At 49.3% G+C, this 16,777-nt stretch overlaps 2 protein-coding genes across 3 annotated transcripts; one reads left to right on the top strand and one right to left on the bottom strand.

Moving 5' to 3' along the window:
- Positions 1-4,889: 4,889 nt before the first annotated feature.
- On the bottom strand, positions 4,890-8,179 carry LOC101778921 (probable leucine-rich repeat receptor-like protein kinase At1g35710). 2 transcript variants are annotated; one of them, XM_022829891.1, is made up of 2 exons: positions 6,194-8,179; positions 4,890-6,109 (listed from the first exon to the last, which is right to left on the bottom strand). In XM_022829891.1, the coding sequence occupies exons 1-2, from the start codon at positions 8,118-8,120 to the stop codon at positions 5,004-5,006; spliced, it is 3,033 nt and encodes a 1,010-aa protein (XP_022685626.1). In that variant the 5' UTR covers positions 8,121-8,179; the 3' UTR covers positions 4,890-5,003. The 2 variants fall into 2 exon arrangements, with proteins under 2 accessions (XP_022685626.1, XP_012698420.1); XM_012842966.2 differs by having other exon boundaries at positions 4,890-8,179.
- Positions 8,180-13,638: 5,459 nt separating this feature from the next.
- LOC101778512 (protein NRT1/ PTR FAMILY 5.3) lies at positions 13,639-16,429 on the top strand. The gene is made up of 3 exons (XM_004982856.3): positions 13,639-13,878; positions 13,995-14,212; positions 14,734-16,429. Exons 1-3 carry the CDS (start codon positions 13,746-13,748, stop codon positions 16,168-16,170), a joined length of 1,788 nt encoding a protein of 595 aa, XP_004982913.1. The 5' UTR covers positions 13,639-13,745; the 3' UTR covers positions 16,171-16,429.
- The last annotated feature ends 348 nt before the right edge of the window (positions 16,430-16,777 follow it).

Raw genomic sequence — 16,777 nt, 5'->3', positions numbered from 1 at the left:
TACCATCACGCCGCACCACCACACTGCCTTGCGTCGCTGCAAAATGCGCCGCCGCCGGTACCCTCCCCTATTTTCCTTCGCGCCCAAGCTCCTTTCCCCATTTCCCTTATCCTCCCCTCATCCGTCTGACAGCCTAACAGCCTACCACCCTAGCCCTACCACCACCGCCCGCCATTAATGGTGGATGGCCCAATCCTCACTAGACGCCGGTGCATCCCCTTCGCCTGTGCCACCATCTGACACCCGCTGCCCGCCATCAATTTTGACCGTTGAGACTTTCCCCCAGGCGGCCTCATCGCCTCGCCACGCTAGCGCCTCTTCCTTGGCTGCCAAGCATGCCTCGGCAACGTGGCATCGTCGCCAGCCCTCCTCCGCGCCTATAAAAGGCGCCTGCCCCCTTTCCTATCCCTCCACCCCTGTTCCGCCGCCCCAACCTTCTTTCTTCCCGCGGCTAAGCCTCTCCTCTTACTTCTCCACCGCCACAAAACCCTAGCCACATTCCCCTCACTCCCCTCTCTCTCCTAGTGTCGGTTGCAAGGCCAGAGGTGGCCGGAGTCACCGAAACAGCGTACTTCGGTGAGTCCTCGCGGCAGCGCCCATTGCCGCCCGGCTCCAGCCAAACCGGCACGTGACGTGCCCCGCCATTTTCCCCTCTGTCACCCTTCCACTCCCCTCTTTAGTCTGACAGGCGGGCCCAGCCGTTTGACGCTGTCGCCCGCTGTCTACCCCTCCTCCTCTCTGGTCCATGCGCGCGGTGCATGTGAACCACCCCCTCAACCCGCGCTCTAGTCCACGACCTCGGACCATGGGTCCACCAAATAGTAAACCGTGAACCCAGCCACCTGTGCCAGCCGTTCCCAAAATGCTACGCGTACCCAGCCGAGTGTACCCCAATTTCTACTTAGAGCCCTTCCTTCTCTAAAAATTTCCAAAATTGTCATTCTCTCGCATAATAGAAAAACCCTATTATGTGTACACCAAATGTCATCTTTCTATATTAAGCTCTTAGAGCTCTAACTCTTTAGGAAAAATGCCACACCGCCTCCACCTGCCGTCGTGCCCTAAACCCTAGGTGCCAGGCCAGGTCGAAGTTGAGCACGCTGTGCGGCCATTTGCCACTTTACCCGTGATGTAACAGCACACAATCGGCTATTCCTCACTGCCCTATCATCACCGCTAACCCCTATCGTTGTCATGCATCTGCTTGATCTTGTACCGGCCCCTTTGTCGCCATGTGTGCTATCCCCTAGCACCGGGACAAAATAGTGTCTGTCGTAGAAGCTCTCTGGTTTTTATCCCACTTGATCTTGCCTGACTGCATCTGTCGCCATGTATACTATCCCCTAGTGCTGGGACAGACCAACTGTCCCACAAACTCTCAAGTTCTACTCTTTAGATCATTCCACAAACTCCCTACTGACCCCAACTCCTTAAGGATCTACTCAAACCTTCGGTCCGTTCCACCACATAGCCGTTATGCTGCTCAAGTAGAACCCAAGATAACCCCCTAGCATAACCGTTATGCCACCCAATTGAACCCTCAAATATCATACCAACCTAGCCGTTATAATGCCCAACCAAAACCCTAATCCTCAACCCCATCTAACCATAGTGCTGTCCATCCAAAGTCTCAAATTATCGCCCAAGGCTGGCCGTTATGCTGCCCGTCCAAAACCCTAGAAAATCCATTCATAATTTCTTAGAATTCTTTTAAAAATACGACCAATCTATCCATTAATTATTTAGAAACTTATTTATAAATAATCAATAAACCTTTCATCCTTTATCTAGAAATTCACCTTCAAATGTCAGGTAATTCCCTAAATGTCCATCATCCTCCTTTCTCCCCATTCTCTAGGTATTGATTGATGAATTGTTTCATTGATTGTTGTTATTTACGCCTATGCCAGTCGGTAGAGACCAGGCTCCACCCCAAAGCTGAGGATCCAGAAGGACGAGGAGTCAACACCCTGGTCATTCTAAGAAACGTTAAGGAAACGTCAATGTAGGCAAGTCCTAGCACCAACCTCCTTGAGAATATTTTGTCCTATATTTTTTAGAAATAATAAAATTCACCAAGATAATAACTTGACTTGCATTTTTTGAAAGGTTATAGGAGCAAACCACCTCTACTCTTTTTCTTGCCTTGACTTGAAGCCACTTCTAGCCAAAAATCCCATAAATGACCCCGATCACGACTTGAAGCCACTTCTAGCTAAAAATCCCATAAATGTGCAACCATACATACCAAAAAGGTACAACCTTTGGGAGTGCCTAATCATGTGAGTCCTTGATTCACACCCCACCAACTGAACCTAGTAAACCATCTTAAGAGGACACGGTGGGCAACAGGTAGACTGGAGCAGGATCTTCGCATAGTCCCAGGTCCGGTCGGCATGGGTCATAGGTTGAGGTCCAGAGAAACTAATGGCATTGTATGCCACATTATGATGCATCTGTTTCCCGGGATAGTGTCCAAATGTGGATGTAGTAGGGCCCCTGTTTAGACCCCAGACCCAGTTGTACTTATGGATGGAGTTAGAGAATGTTATTTAGAGATAGATGCTGGTGGGTACGGGTCTCGTAGGTGAGTACCGCCTTTCGCGGAGGTATAGGCTAATCAAACGTATGGGTAAAGTGTACACCTCTACGCAGAGTCATAAATCTATCTAGATAGCCGAAGCTCATGGTTACGAGCCCACACAGTCAAAGCTCCCATCGATTAAAATCATAACTTGAGTGTGGTAAGTTGGGGCCAAGACCCTAAGAGAGTAATTTGAAATAAGACGTAAGCCGGCCCAGAGGGACCTTGATGGTCCATGGTGCTCTTTAAAACTTGGGAACTGGTAGGGGAGGTAAGGTTCCCCTCTAGGGCCAACAACTTAAAAGAATATGCTTTCTTCCTCTTCTTTTTCCAAAACTCACTCACCTCGCATAAAATAGGTTTATTATTAAAATCAAACCTCATACCCTTTTCTTGATCACCCCTACATATAATATGATTTCAACATTAGAATTTGCTGAGTACCAACCATAAGTGTACTCATGCTTACTTTTATTTGTACAGGTTTAGGATTCCCAGTGTTGCATCCTCTTTTGCCAGTGGAGTGGGCGGCTACGCCACACTCTGCTGCTTAAAGGTGAACACCTATATATACCTTTGTACACACCTTTTATTGTTACTATACTAATATGTGATGAGAACTGTATTAGCCTACTAATCTAAGGACTAATACAGGTAATTAAGGGAACCTTCGGAGTAAGGCCCCCATACTCATCATGCGTATATTTCTTAACTTAGTATTTCTATATTAACAATGACATGAATATGTAATTTAGAATCATAATTAGTTTACTTTTTTAAAAAAGCTATTGTATTTTAAAATTATTTAGCAATTAAACTCCTAGCTAATAATCAAACTATTTACATACTACTCTACCTTTTTTTGATACTTCAACATAGTACTCATATAGATGCCTCTATCATTTTTTGATACTTCAACATAGTAGTCATATAGATGTGTACTTATTTTTGTCCAGTTGAGATTGATTTTGAATCAGTAATTACTCTATACACTTTTTCATCCACGTTCATACTTTTGGATATTTTCTATATGTTGCACGTGAAGATAATTAGATCAAGATTAAGATATTTCCTTTAGGTTATTGTTAATAATAATATACGAGGGTAACTTAGATACAAATTTAGAATGATATTTTAGGTTATGGTTTATATAGTATGCATGAGTAAATTTGATGAAAATTATGGGGTTGCTTTAGATTATTTTTACAATGGCAGAGCTTGGTAATTTAGATATAAGTTTATGGTTTAATTTAAAATATTTTGGTGGGTAACATTTTAGAAAATATAATTGCAATGACTATGACTATTAGAGTTTATAAGATTGATGTTTGATGTTTATGATTTTTTAAAAAATTTCTAGGATTTATGTTTTTTTTCTAGCGCATCATATGAGAATTTATGCGGAGTCTCCAATGGGGAAAAAATGAGACCACAATGCTAACAAACTATTACCTTGAGCTACCTCTCATTTGTTAGATATTCGAACACAATACTTATATAGATATATACTTATTATCTTCATCCGCATCTGATATATTTTAGTTAGTAATTACTCTATAATATTTTTATCCACATTTATAATATTTAACTTTTCACTTTGCATCACAGGTATGCGCTTGAATTTGTTTAATGGATCCTAGGTTTGAGCTATATTTTCAACATAGAAATCTATATTCTCATCACTTCCTCTGTATCTTTATAAATGGTGACACACATCATGCATATATACCTTAATTATTATATCATATACCGACAATGTAAGACATATACGATTTATAATTATATTTTGGTGTATATTTTTAATTAAGGTGATTTGGATTCAAATTTAGAGTTACCTCATGTTATTTTTAATAACAGCATACATATGTGGGTAATATAGATGAAAATTTAAGGGTTACTTTATGTTATTTTCTAAGTATTAGTGGTGGGCAATTTAGTTGCAAATTCAGGAGGTTATTTTATTTATTTTTATAATGGCATAAGTGGGTAATTTTGATGAAGATTAGGGGGTTACTTTAGTTTAGTTTATACAATGGCAGAGGTGGGTAATTTAGATATAGATTTAGGGGGTTGTTTTAGGCTATTTTCATAACGGCATAAGTTGGTAATTTTTAGAAAACATAATAGATTCAATGGCTATGATTTTTTGAGTCTTCCGATTGATGGCCAGATGTTTTGCTTTTTTGTGAGAATTTCTACAATTTCTCTCTTTTTTCTAGAGTTTTCATCTTGGCTTCACCTCAAGGATTCAAAAGGAACCTCCAATTAGTAATAGTAAGATTATGAAAATAATATTACCAAAGAATTCTCAGCAAAAAGGCACATCATCTGCCTTATGTCCTTCTGTTTCACATCTGAACATAAATTTTTACTTCACATATGAACAAAAAATTTGATTCATGACACTTTTTGCATAACCTTAGTTCGTTCCTAAGCAATCAGCAAACTGGAAAACCAAAAACCTCCAGGACTCCAGGAATACTAGAGCTCCAAACCAAAGCCAGGATCCAAAAACGAAGTCAAGAATTACAGAGTAACATAACCATGTAACTTCTCTACGGTCTTCAGTCATCCCAAATTTATTCCAATCAGAACATGGTACACTCAAAGGGGGGCCACAGAGCCCCAAATTGTTTCCGTAAATCGATGGATCAACAAGCGTCTGAAGCTGGCTTCCTGTGGGTATCTCACCCCACAATTGATTGTTTGACAGGTTTAACATGCTGAGGCACGACAGTTTTGAAATGCTCCGAGGAATGACACCTGAAAGCTCATTCCACGAGAAGTCAAGGGACTCCAACAGATTCAAGCTGCCAATTCCTTCTGGAATACTGCCTGATAGATTATTTCTTGACAAGTTCAAAAACCGGAGACCTTGAAGGTATGCTATCTCTTCGGGGATGCCATCAGAAAGTGAATTGCTTGATAAATCAATACCTGTTACAAACTCAATAGTCCTCTGAAAAGTTTGTTCACTGCCTTTCCAGAATATGTTAACCCTATCTCGATACTCATCATTAGGGTTCTTGGGCTCAGTCCTCCTTGAAAACACGGAAACCCGACTTTCTTGGACCAATGCAAGCAAATGGATATCAAGCTTTTGAAAAGATTCCATGAAAGCCTTTTCTGGTTGTTTCATTGATGATAAGTTGCCAAATGATCTCGGGATGGATCCTATGAAGTTATTATTGGCTATGTCAAGTAAATGAAGATCAGAGAGTTGAGATAGCTCCGAAGGAATAATACCAGTGAAATTATTTGATCGAAGCCTGAGAACTCTTATAAGTGGAACACTTGTTCCAATCCAAGACGGTATATCGCCAAAGAAATTGTTATCCCCAAGATCAAGGGTCCTGAGCATCATGCATTTCTGAATGATCGGTGGAAAAACTCCAAAGAAGTTGTTCTTACCAACATGAAGCAACTGGAGAGGCAAATCATCGTTTGCTGAGGCTGGAAATTCACCTGAAAAGATGTTGCTAGACACATCCATAATTTCCAAAGCTTGTAAATTCCACCAGCAACCTGGGAGCTCCCCACTCAATTGGTTATTTGAAAGATCCAGTGACCTCAGAGAAGATAATCTACAGAAGGACGCATCAATATTACCAGATATGTTGTTTGCCTTGATGAATAGAGATGTGAGATTGTTGCATTTTGACCAATCCGATGAAAGTCTCCCTGTCAAATGGTTTCCTGAGACGTCCAAGTAGTCCAAATTGGGATGGACACCGAATGCCTCTGAGATGTCGCCAGTGAAGTTATTCTGATCTAATCTCACACGGTACAGAACAGTGCAGTTCCGTAGGCATGGTGGCAGCGTGCCGCTGAATTTGTTCTGGTTCGCGGTGAAGTTCTGCAGCGCAAAGCCAGCGCAGAGGCTCCGTGGCAGCTCGCCGGAGAAACTGTTGTTCGCGAAGCTCACGTCGGTCAATGCCAGCCCTTTGCCTAGGTCCTGTGGGATGGTGCCACTCAAGTTGTTGTCGAATAATGCCAGGTACAGGAGGTTCCTCAGCGATGAGATTGTGGAAGGCAGCTCTCCTTCCAGTAGGTTGGTGTTGACGTCCAAGATTTGCAACGCCGTCATGTTGCCGATCTCCGGCGGGATCTCGCCGGTGAGCCCGTTGAAGAAGAGCGCCAGCCGGGTGAGCTGCTTGAGGTTGCCGAACGAGCTGGGTATCGGCCCGGTGAGGTAGTTCACTGACAAATCCAGCTCGTTCAGGTTCGCCAGCTCGCCGAGCTCCGTCGGGATAGAGCCGGTAAGGTTGTTGCTGAAGAGATACAAGATTCGCAGCTTCGTCGCCTTGCCGAGCGCCGGTGGGATCTTGCCCGTAAGCGAGTTGCTCTGCACCTGGAACGTTATGAGCTCCGGCCAGCCCGTGAACAGCGCCCGTGGGATCTCGCCGGTGAGGTTGTTGAACGATACGCCGAACTCCCGCATCTTCCGCATCCCAACGAAGGAAGCCGGCAAGCTCCCGGAGAGGTGGTTACCGGAGAGGTCGACGAAGTCGAGGTTACTGAGGCTGCCGAGCTCCGGCGGCAGAGTGGAGACCAGACCGGCGTTCTTCACGTCGAGACGCTGCAGCATCTTGAGCCGGCCAAGAACCGGCGGGAGCCGCCCGCCGAGCTGGTTGCCGCCGAGCTCAAGAACCCTCAGCTGCGACATCGACCCAAGGAACTCCGGGACGCCGCCGGTGAGGTTGTTGCCGCCGATGTGCAGGTCCTGGAGCCTCGTCAGCCTCACGAGCGACGCTGGGATCTTGCCGGAGAACGCGTTGGCTGACAGGTTGAGCCACCGCAGGTTCGGCAGCCTCTCCGGCAGCGAGTCCGGGATCGGCCCGGAGAAAAAGTTCTGCGACAGGTCGAGATAGGTGACGTTGCTGCTGCGGAGCAGGAACTCCGGGAAGCTGCCGTTGAGGTAGTTGAGGTAGAGCGAGAGGAACGAGACGGTGGGCATCGACTCGAACTTGTCGGGGTTGGTCAGGTAGTTGGAGCCCAGGTCGAAGTGGACGATCTTTGGGAGCTTACTCAGCTGGTGCGGGATGGCGCCGGCGAGGTTGTTGTTGTAGAGGCGGAGGTCGACGAGGCCGGAGAGGTCGCCGAGCTGCGGCGGGATGGTGCCGTTGAGCCCGTTGCTGCCCAGGTCGAGCGCGGCCAGCGCGCGCAGCCGCGAGAGCGACGCCGGGATGGGGCCGGCCAGGTTGTTGCCGTTGAGGTCGAGGGAGGTGAGGCCCGGGAGTGTGGCGGCGTCGAGCGCGTCCAGGCCGCCGGTGAGGCCGAGGCCGCGGAGCCGGAGGGAGGTGACGCGGCCGGCGGCATCGCAGGCGACCCCGCGCCAGCCGGTGCAGAGCGAGGCCGCGTCCGCCCAGGTGGACAGCGCCGGCGGGTCGCCCAGGCTCGACTTCCACGCCAGCAGCGCGTCGGCCGGGGACGGCGGCGTCGCGGCATTGGCGACGCCGGCGGCGAGGGCGAGGACGACGAGGAGCGGGGCCGCGAGGTGGAGGAGGCGCGCGGGGGCGGGTGGTGGCGTCGGCATTGGCCGCGCGGAGGCGGTAGAGCGGAGCGCGACGTGGCCGTGCCCGTGCGTGCGGTGGGGTGGGGCGGGGCGGGGACAGCACAGGCGGGTCGTCGAGGTTGGATTTCCACGCGAGGAGGGCGTACGTTGCATTATTAATTAGACAATTGCTGTATTAATTTTCGAAATAAATAAATCATGATAAGAGATAATTCTATATAAAACACTAATATACTAGACAATAAAAACAGCATAATCATGATCTCAAAAAATAATATTAACAACTAGACGCACGTACCGGGAAGCCATGATGACGAGTAGCGCTGACGGAACGACGACAGTGTTGCAGACGGATTGCAGCAGCCGGCGTTGAAGACGATGATACGCCGCGACACGAAGATTAGATGGAGGACAAGCCGTGGTGACAAACTTGAGCAGTCACGCGAAGCGCTTCAAAAAAACCTTATTCGCCCTCTCCCGGCGCAGGATCACAAGAACGACCGATTTCGGAGACCTGCTCTCCCGTTCGTCGGTGCACGCCAACGCAACGGAACGGAGAACACTGTAGTGGCGGCGCAGCAGTGTAAGGCAAAACCTAACTCGTATAGACCACCTAAGGATACCCTAACGTGGAGGACTTCCCGTACAGTAGTTTATGGTGCATCTTTTTCACGAAGGGTGGTCATATTTATAAGGAGGGAAACCTCCCAACACCTTCGGCCCCGTTTGGAGAGGGGGTGCTAAACTTTAGCACCCCACTTTTTAGCACCTTTTAGCACTTGGGCTCTCAAACAGGACTGCTAAAAGGGGTGTGCTAAAGTTTAGCACTCACATTTTCTTTAACACACCCAAGGAGTGCTAAAAGGTGCTAATGGGTGCTAAAAGTGGTCCCAAGCCCATTTTTCCCCCTGCTGCCCCCCCCCCCTCTCTCTTCTCTCCACTTTTCCCCAAGCTAGTCATAAATGAGGGCAATATAGTCATTTCTCACCCAATGTGCTAAACTTTATCACTGTATCCAAACAACCCCAAGTGCTAAACTTTAGCACTCCATTTGAGGGTGCTAAAGTTTAGCATTGTGTATCCAAATGGGACCTTCATCTATTAGCAATACATGACTAAGGCCCTGTTTGTATACGCTTTTCCCAGCCACGCTTAGATTATAATCTAAGCGAAGATTTTCTCGCTTCTCGCTTTTCGCTTCTCGTAGTTCAAATCGTTGAAGCGGCTTACCACATAAGCGAGAATCGGTGGAAATAAGCAAAGCGTTTGGCGGGATTCTCGCTTATTTCCACCGATAAGCCGCTTATAAGCGGATACAAACGGGGCCTAATCTCTCTTATGTTACATTAATAGATTTTAAAGATTTATTCAGAAGTATTTATATGAACTAAGATCCTTGTATCCAACGTGCAGTAGGCACGACGGCCAGCAGGAGCAGAACCGTGACGAGGGCGAGGCGCTCGGCTGGTCTCGCCACGTCCGAGGCGAGATTGTCCGTCTCGACTGTCTGAGTAGGAACGAAGCTCACTACCGCGTCACGGTGCATATGATGGGAAAACGACGAGCGTGCGCGTGGATTGGTCAATGACTTTGACTCAATGGTGGTGAGCTGGCGTGCAATGGTGCGAGTCAGTAGGTCAGCACCAGCAGCAGTGTACGGTGACTGAAATCAATGCATCCCGCGTGCCGGCATCGCATCGCCTTCGGGGAACAGAAAGAAGCGAGCAAGGATTCACATTTGACAATTCGAGTACCAGATACAGTAAAAGAGTACTTTTTTCTCGAATACAGAGAGCTATGCATGATTGTAAAGAGTTACATCAATAAGCGGGATCATTTCTTATCAACATTTTCGTCAGACTACACTGATGATTACACATACGTTAAAAACTTAAAATGCCAAATTAGAGGTCATTTTAGCTTTTCTAGGTTCATGTATATTATTATGCATCTAGATATGCACTTGCACCTAGAAAAATCAAAATGACTAACAGCAAGCAACAACTAGAAGGCTACTATACAAGGAGTTTGCTAGACTGGCACTGGGAAAGTAGGAACACAAGCAGCACTTGTAAGAACATTCAGAGATGGCATCTCTGTCCACTAGTTGCGCAGCCTAGTGATGGAGATTGTGAGCTTCCACGATCCAGGAGTTGATGCAGCGCATCAAGCAAGAGATCGACCTCTGGGTGGTGGCAGACGCTCGGCGTCTAGGTAGCCTCAGCGCCTGTAGATCCCTGGCCTGCTTCCTAACTTTAAACCTGCAGTCTGAATGTGCTGGATGCCATATCGATAAGTTCAGTTTCTATAAGCATCGATGTGAAATGTGTGATTAGTGTCCGCATTATCATGAAATACTATCAACTGAATAGTGAAACTGGGAGAAGCTTGAAGAAATAACGGTAGATGTGCTTCCCTTACCTGCTGAAACAGAAAATCACCTGTAGCTGTCCAGATGGACCAGAGTAGATAATAAAACGTAAACGTTTGATACGAAGATGTAAGGACATGGGGCAGTTTGCTCTGGTAGAAGTATGCGATTGAAACCAAAGCAGATCTAGCAGCAAAAGTGAAGCGAAAGAACTTTTGTCCATCATCTTCATTGTGTTCACATGTAGCACAGTTTCAGAATACGGGTGTTTAGCAACTACTAGAAGGTAATGAGTAATAAAATGCCAGCCGATCCATAACTTTTATCACTTCGAGCTGTTCGCAAATCTAAGTTCCAGTCTTCCAGAGCTGCTGCTTCTCTCCTACTTACAATTTTGTATGGTTCTTGTCCTCGCCTATTCATCGTTGTGCCTCTCCCTTCGCTCCACTCCGCTCCTCCAATGGTCGCTCAGCGCCAACAGGTGGGTCCTTGTAGTGCCCCTCCGCTCCACGCCTCAAGTCCATTGTCGATGCCATTGCTTCCATTTTGTTGTTTCGCTGTAGCCACCAACAAAAGCCACCGTCAGGCCCTTCTCTTCGCCGCCGCCTTGGTCCCCCTCCTCTGTCCCTCCAGTGGCCTCGCCGGTGGGTGGAGGAGCGGGGACCCATCCTCTTTACAAATCTAATCTTTTTTTTTCTTTTAGGGTTGGTCCTTCAACGACATTAACGAGGTGGTGGCGACGATGACCTTTTGGAATAAGGTCTCTCCGGCCTCTGCCTACCTTGACGATGTCCGATCCGGCACCGACGATGGGCTAGTGAGAGTTGGTTCTGCCAGATCTATAGGTACTCTCCAAATCTTTGCAGTTCGTGTGTCAATCAGGAGATACAGTTGGCTATCTTTTGTTGTGGCAACTTCGACCTCTTCTTTCAATTTGTTCTGCGACAAGATCCGGTTTCTTCAACCCTCTGTTTTGGTGATGATGGATTGCAAGACTGTGTTGCTTAGGGTGTTACCCCAGCCAATATTTTTAATAACATTTTTCATCAAAATTACAAAATGGCACGTCACATTTCAGAAAGATCAAAATTGTACCTCAATCGTCTACCAGTAGACGAAATCCTAACCGAATAGATGAAAACAGCAGTTTTCATCCAACGGATAGACGAAATTCATTTTTTGTCGAGTCGATAGATGAAAATAGGCAGCCCGAACCAAGATGCTCCGGGGCCCATATTTCGTCGGCCCGTTAGACGAAAATGGTCATTTCGTCGGACCGGTGGACAAAAACCGAAATTTCGTCCAACGAGTGGACGAAATCTTGGGCTATCCGTTCGAGCCGTGCGGTCTGGCTGCCGACGCGTGCGCTCTCTCTCTCCCATCTCCCTCTCTCGGTGCGGCGGCGGGTGTTGGGCGGCAGCCGAGGCGCGTGCGGACATGGGTGAGGGTGTGGCGGCTCGGAGCGTAGCATGCGGCCGGCGCGGCCGCCTGAGGCCGAGCCTTGTGCAGCGGCAGGCCTGGGCAGGGCGCGTTTGGCGGCACGCGCGCGGGCAGGCTGCTGGCGGTGGCGCTGCGGCCGCGCGGCAGGCGACTGTGGGCGGCGGGCGGCGGGGCGGCCCAGTAGGGGGCAGTGAAGGATATTTTTTTTATTTTTTTTATTTTGTAAACATTGCTCTAATGGATCCCTTTAGATCTGAAAGTCATTCATGATAAGATTAGATGAAATGGTAACCTGAATAAGTCTTGATGTATATGTTTCCGTGTATATGTTTTCAGTTTCAGTTTAGGTCGTTGATGATGCCATGCGTACGGTGCAAATTCAGCATTTGTTTCCAACTGAAGTGGGGCATTCAAGCATGTGGTCCATTATTTTTTTTAACATGGAACCATATTTCGTCAAGTGGGTGGACGAAATCTTGATTTCATAATGCAACTAGTTGGGTGATATAAATTTCGAGTTCTGGTTAGACGAAATTATAATATTTTCGTTTCGCCTGGTGGATGAAATTGATATTTCGTCTACTGGTTAGACAAAAATTCTAATTTCGTCCAACCATCAGTCGAAATCTATATTTCGTCTTACGGGTAGACGATTGCGGTACATTTTTATAAATCCCAAAATCTAGCGTACCATTTTGTAATTTTGATAAAAAATGGTATTAAAAATAAAAAAATTCTCAAGATCTTGTTGTTGGCGTCGAGTGGTTTTTGCGGTCTTCAAAGACTTGTATGGCTAGGGTGTTGGCACGTGCTCCTTTCCCGTGCTGTTTGTGCACTTTTCAAGCTCCGGTGAACGACGAACAATCGAAAGTAGAAGATGACCGTAAAGTTCTTCAGTGTATTTTTATTTTTAGATGCTGTTTTGTGTCGAGTTATTCTACATTTGTACCTTGTATTGTTTTCCTTGATATAAATTAGAGACGAGGCACATTTTGGTGTCTTTCGAAAAAAATAGCACAGGTTAAAAATACTTGAATAGTTTTTCTCAAAAAATATTCTGATATTGTTTCTTCGAAAATATTTAAATTACTTGTTTTGAAAATTTTATTTGAACTCATGAACTATAGAAACAGTTTGATTTATCTCCTTCGCGTATAACGTGGCGCCAACGTCGGACAAAACAAAACTGCTATATGGCCTGCTTTGGAGTGACAAAAATAACAAGTTTTGAAGGTGGTGGAGTGTAAACATTCTCTCTCTCTTTTTTTTTTTAGGAGACAAGTTCCTCATTGTTGAGGGGGTCAAAAAAAGATTTATTTTTCCCTTTCTGAAACGTCGAACCCTCGAACAGGGCTTGGGCTGCGCCGCCGCGGTTTTGCTCCGATGGGCCCTGTGCATCCCAGTTTCGTATTTTCTGGACGGTCCATTCGGCCCAGATGAGCAAGGCATTGCGAAGGAGAATGACAAGCTCCCCGTCCGGGTTTCTCCTACAGTGCCCAGCGCGACGCTTACTCGGCCACCCTACGTTGTACTAGCACCTGCTACTAATCGTACACGTTGGATTCCTGCGGTGGAAGACTCAACGCTAGTGCACCGTGGTAAATGCCAGTGCAGATTTGCAGAGCGCAGTGAATGGCTTCAATGCAGACATGCAGGGGGAGCAGAGCGGTAGGAGGGCACGCGTCGCTACGGAATTTAATGCGCGCATCAGAAGCACTAGCCGCGAGCTGCTACATCCAGAGCGTAGCAGGACGGCCCAGGCTGCCAGGCAGCTCGCTCCTAGTCTCACTCTCACGTCAGACCTTGAGAGGCAGCTGCTGCTGCAGGCTGCAGCCATGGCGGAGAACGGCGGCGAGGGAGAGGGAGGGGAAGGCGGGGAGTACACCAAGGACGGCTCCGTCGACCTCCGCGGCAACCCCGTCCCCCGCTCCAAGCGCGGCGGCTGGCGCGCCTGCACCTTCATCGTCGGTACGCGCTCCACATTGCTTTTCATCATTACCAGACTAAGTGCTGTCTCGTTTCCGGCCGGGATTTGCTTTGCTTTGCTTGGGACTGCCTGCCCATGGATCTGCGCGTGCACGCAGTGTACGAGCTGTTCGAGCGGATGGCCTACTACGGGGTGGCGTCGAACCTGGTGATGTACCTGACGGAGCGGCTGCACCAGGGCACCGTCGAGGCCGCCAACAACGTCACCAACTGGTCGGGCACCGTCTTCCTCACGCCGCTGCTCGGGGCCTTCCTCGCCGACGCCTACCTCGGACGCTACTGGACCTTCGTCGCCGGATCCGCCGTCTACCTAATGGTACGGACAATACGTTCCATGCACATTAATACCAGTAACATCCTAATTTCGAGTACTGTACGGTAGTAGAGTGCACAAGCCTGCTGTTAAATGAGATCTCGGAATGCCTCGTTAAATGAGCTCAATTCGACATTGAATAAGTTGTTCCAGTTAACGTAGAATGGAAATTGTTTGGAGTCTGATAAACTTTTTTTGAAGTGAAGATTAGTAGGAGGTATGATTCATGAGAGGCTCTTATCTATTCGACATTTAATATGAAAGTTTCTTCAGTTAACTTTAGAGAAGCACACATATTTCAGAGAGGTGGTGTTGTATCTTCGGACTCCGGGGCCGCAGTTGGGCCTAAACTGTTGGAACCACACAACTTTAGCTCATGTAAGTCTTGGTTGGAAGCCCAACTAAGACTTAGCTTCACGGAATCGTGTAGATCGTAGATCGTCCAATACAGCATCGAGGCCGGGCCGCGAAAACGCAACATGGATTCAGTTTCTGACGGCTCTGAATTACCGGAACAAATGCAGGGGATGCTGCTGCTGACGCTGGCGGTCTCCGTGCCGGCACTGAAGCCGCCGCCCTGCGACGGCGCCGGCGCCGGCGCCACCTGCCCGCGCGCCTCCGCGCTGCAGCTGGGCGTCTACTTCGGCGGGCTGTACACCATCGCGCTGGGCCACGGCGGCACGAAGCCCAACATCTCCACCATCGGCGCCGACCAGTTCGACGACTTCCACCCACCGGAGCGGCTGCGGAAGCTCTCCTTCTTCAACTGGTGGATGTTCACCGTCTTCACGGGCATCCTCTTCTCCACCACAGTGCTCGTCTACCTCCAGGACAGCGTCAGCTGGTCGTGGGGGTACGGCGTGCCCACGCTCGCGCTCGCGGCCTCCGTCGCCGTCTTCCTCGCCGGCACGCCGCTGTACCGCCACAAGCTGCCGCAGGGCAGCCCGATCACGAGGATGGGCAAGGTGGTCGCCGCGGCCGTGTGGAAATGCCGTGTCACGGTACCCAATGACCTCAGCGAGCTGCACGAGGCGGACCCCGAGTATTACACGGGCAAGAAGAGGTTCCGCGTGGACGCGACGAGCTCCATGAGGTTCCTGAACAGGGCGGCGGTCAAGACCGAGGACGCCCCCGGGTGGGCGCTGTGCACGGTGACGGAGGTGGAGGAGACGAAGCAGATCGGCAAGCTGGTGCCGCTGCTCGCCACCATGTTCGTGCCGTGCGCGCTGATGGCGCAGGTGGGCACGCTCTTCGTCCGGCAGGGCGTGACCCTGGACCGCCGCCTCGGGCGCGGCGCGTCGCCGTTCCAGGTGCCCCCCGCCAGCCTCGGCGCGTGCGTCACGCTGACCATGCTCGTCTGCGTGGCGGTCTACGACCGCGCCCTCGTTCCCTTCCTCCGGAGGCGCACCAAGAACCCGCGCGGGATCACGCTGCTGCAGCGCATCGGCGCCGGGCTTCTCCTCCAGGTCGCGACGATGGCGATCACGGCGGCGGTCGAGAGCCGGAGGCTGGGCTTCGCGAGGAGCCACTCGGCGGCGCTTGGGGCGCCGCTGCCGCTGACCATCTTCGTGCTGCTGCCGCAGTTCGTGCTGATGGGCGCCGCGGACGCGTTCCTGGTGGTGGGCCAGATCGAGTTCTTCTACGACCAGGCCCCCGAGAGCATGAAGAGCCTCGGCACGGCCATGTCCCTGACGGCCTACGGCGTGGGCAGCATGCTGAGCAGCGCCGTGCTCTCGCTCGTGGAGCGGACCACGGCCGCCGGGAGGAGGGGCGGCGCGCCCTGGGTGGCCAACGACCTCAACGCGTCGCGCCTCGACTGCTACTACGCGTTCCTCGCCGTACTCGCCGCCGCGAACCTCGCCGCGTTCGTTGTGCTGAGCTGCAGGTACGAGTACAGGGCGGAGTCCACGGAGGCGATCGGCGTCACGGCGACAGTGCAGTCGGAGCCGGCGGCGCCGTGACAAAGCAGGGGTTCGATGCTTTTCGGCTCGTGGGACTGCAAATTTAGACGATGGACGTGGTTGTGACTTGTGAGTTGTGACCATCGCGTTGACGACGAAAATTGACACTTCGTGAGTAAGATCATGCGTTGATTGAGCAACGTAGTAGTAGCCGAGTTAACAATCGTCTTGAGTATTTTAATTAGGCTGTTATTTGGAGGATAACCTATATATGTATTGCTTTGCCTGGTAGCTAATTCAGCTGTTAATTGGTTATTAATCATGGGCCATGCAACTGGTTTTGCGCGAGGGCGAGTCTGCGACAGTGCAAGGCCGTGTATAGATTTCCATATGGGCCGCCCGGCCCTAGCCCGGCCCTAGCACGAAAAGGCCCGACTCCTCTGTCGTGCCGTGCCGTGCCGTGCCGTCGTGCCCAACAGGCAGCCAAGGCCCGGCACTACGGCCTTTTTTTAGGGCCGGGCCGGCACGGTGGCACGGTAGGCACTAACGTGCTAGTGCCGGGCCAGGCACTAAGGTCTCATGACCACTCATACTTATTAACACAACATACACAACACAAGTCATTGATCTATAGCTTTTAACTTCAACAGAATAAAATGATCTTATA

The sequence above is a fragment of the Setaria italica genome, chromosome IX (genome assembly GCF_000263155.2).
Source record: "Setaria italica strain Yugu1 chromosome IX, Setaria_italica_v2.0, whole genome shotgun sequence".
Classification (NCBI taxonomy): domain Eukaryota; kingdom Viridiplantae; phylum Streptophyta; class Magnoliopsida; order Poales; family Poaceae; genus Setaria; species Setaria italica.
This window is presented reverse-complemented; position numbering and strand designations above follow the sequence as displayed.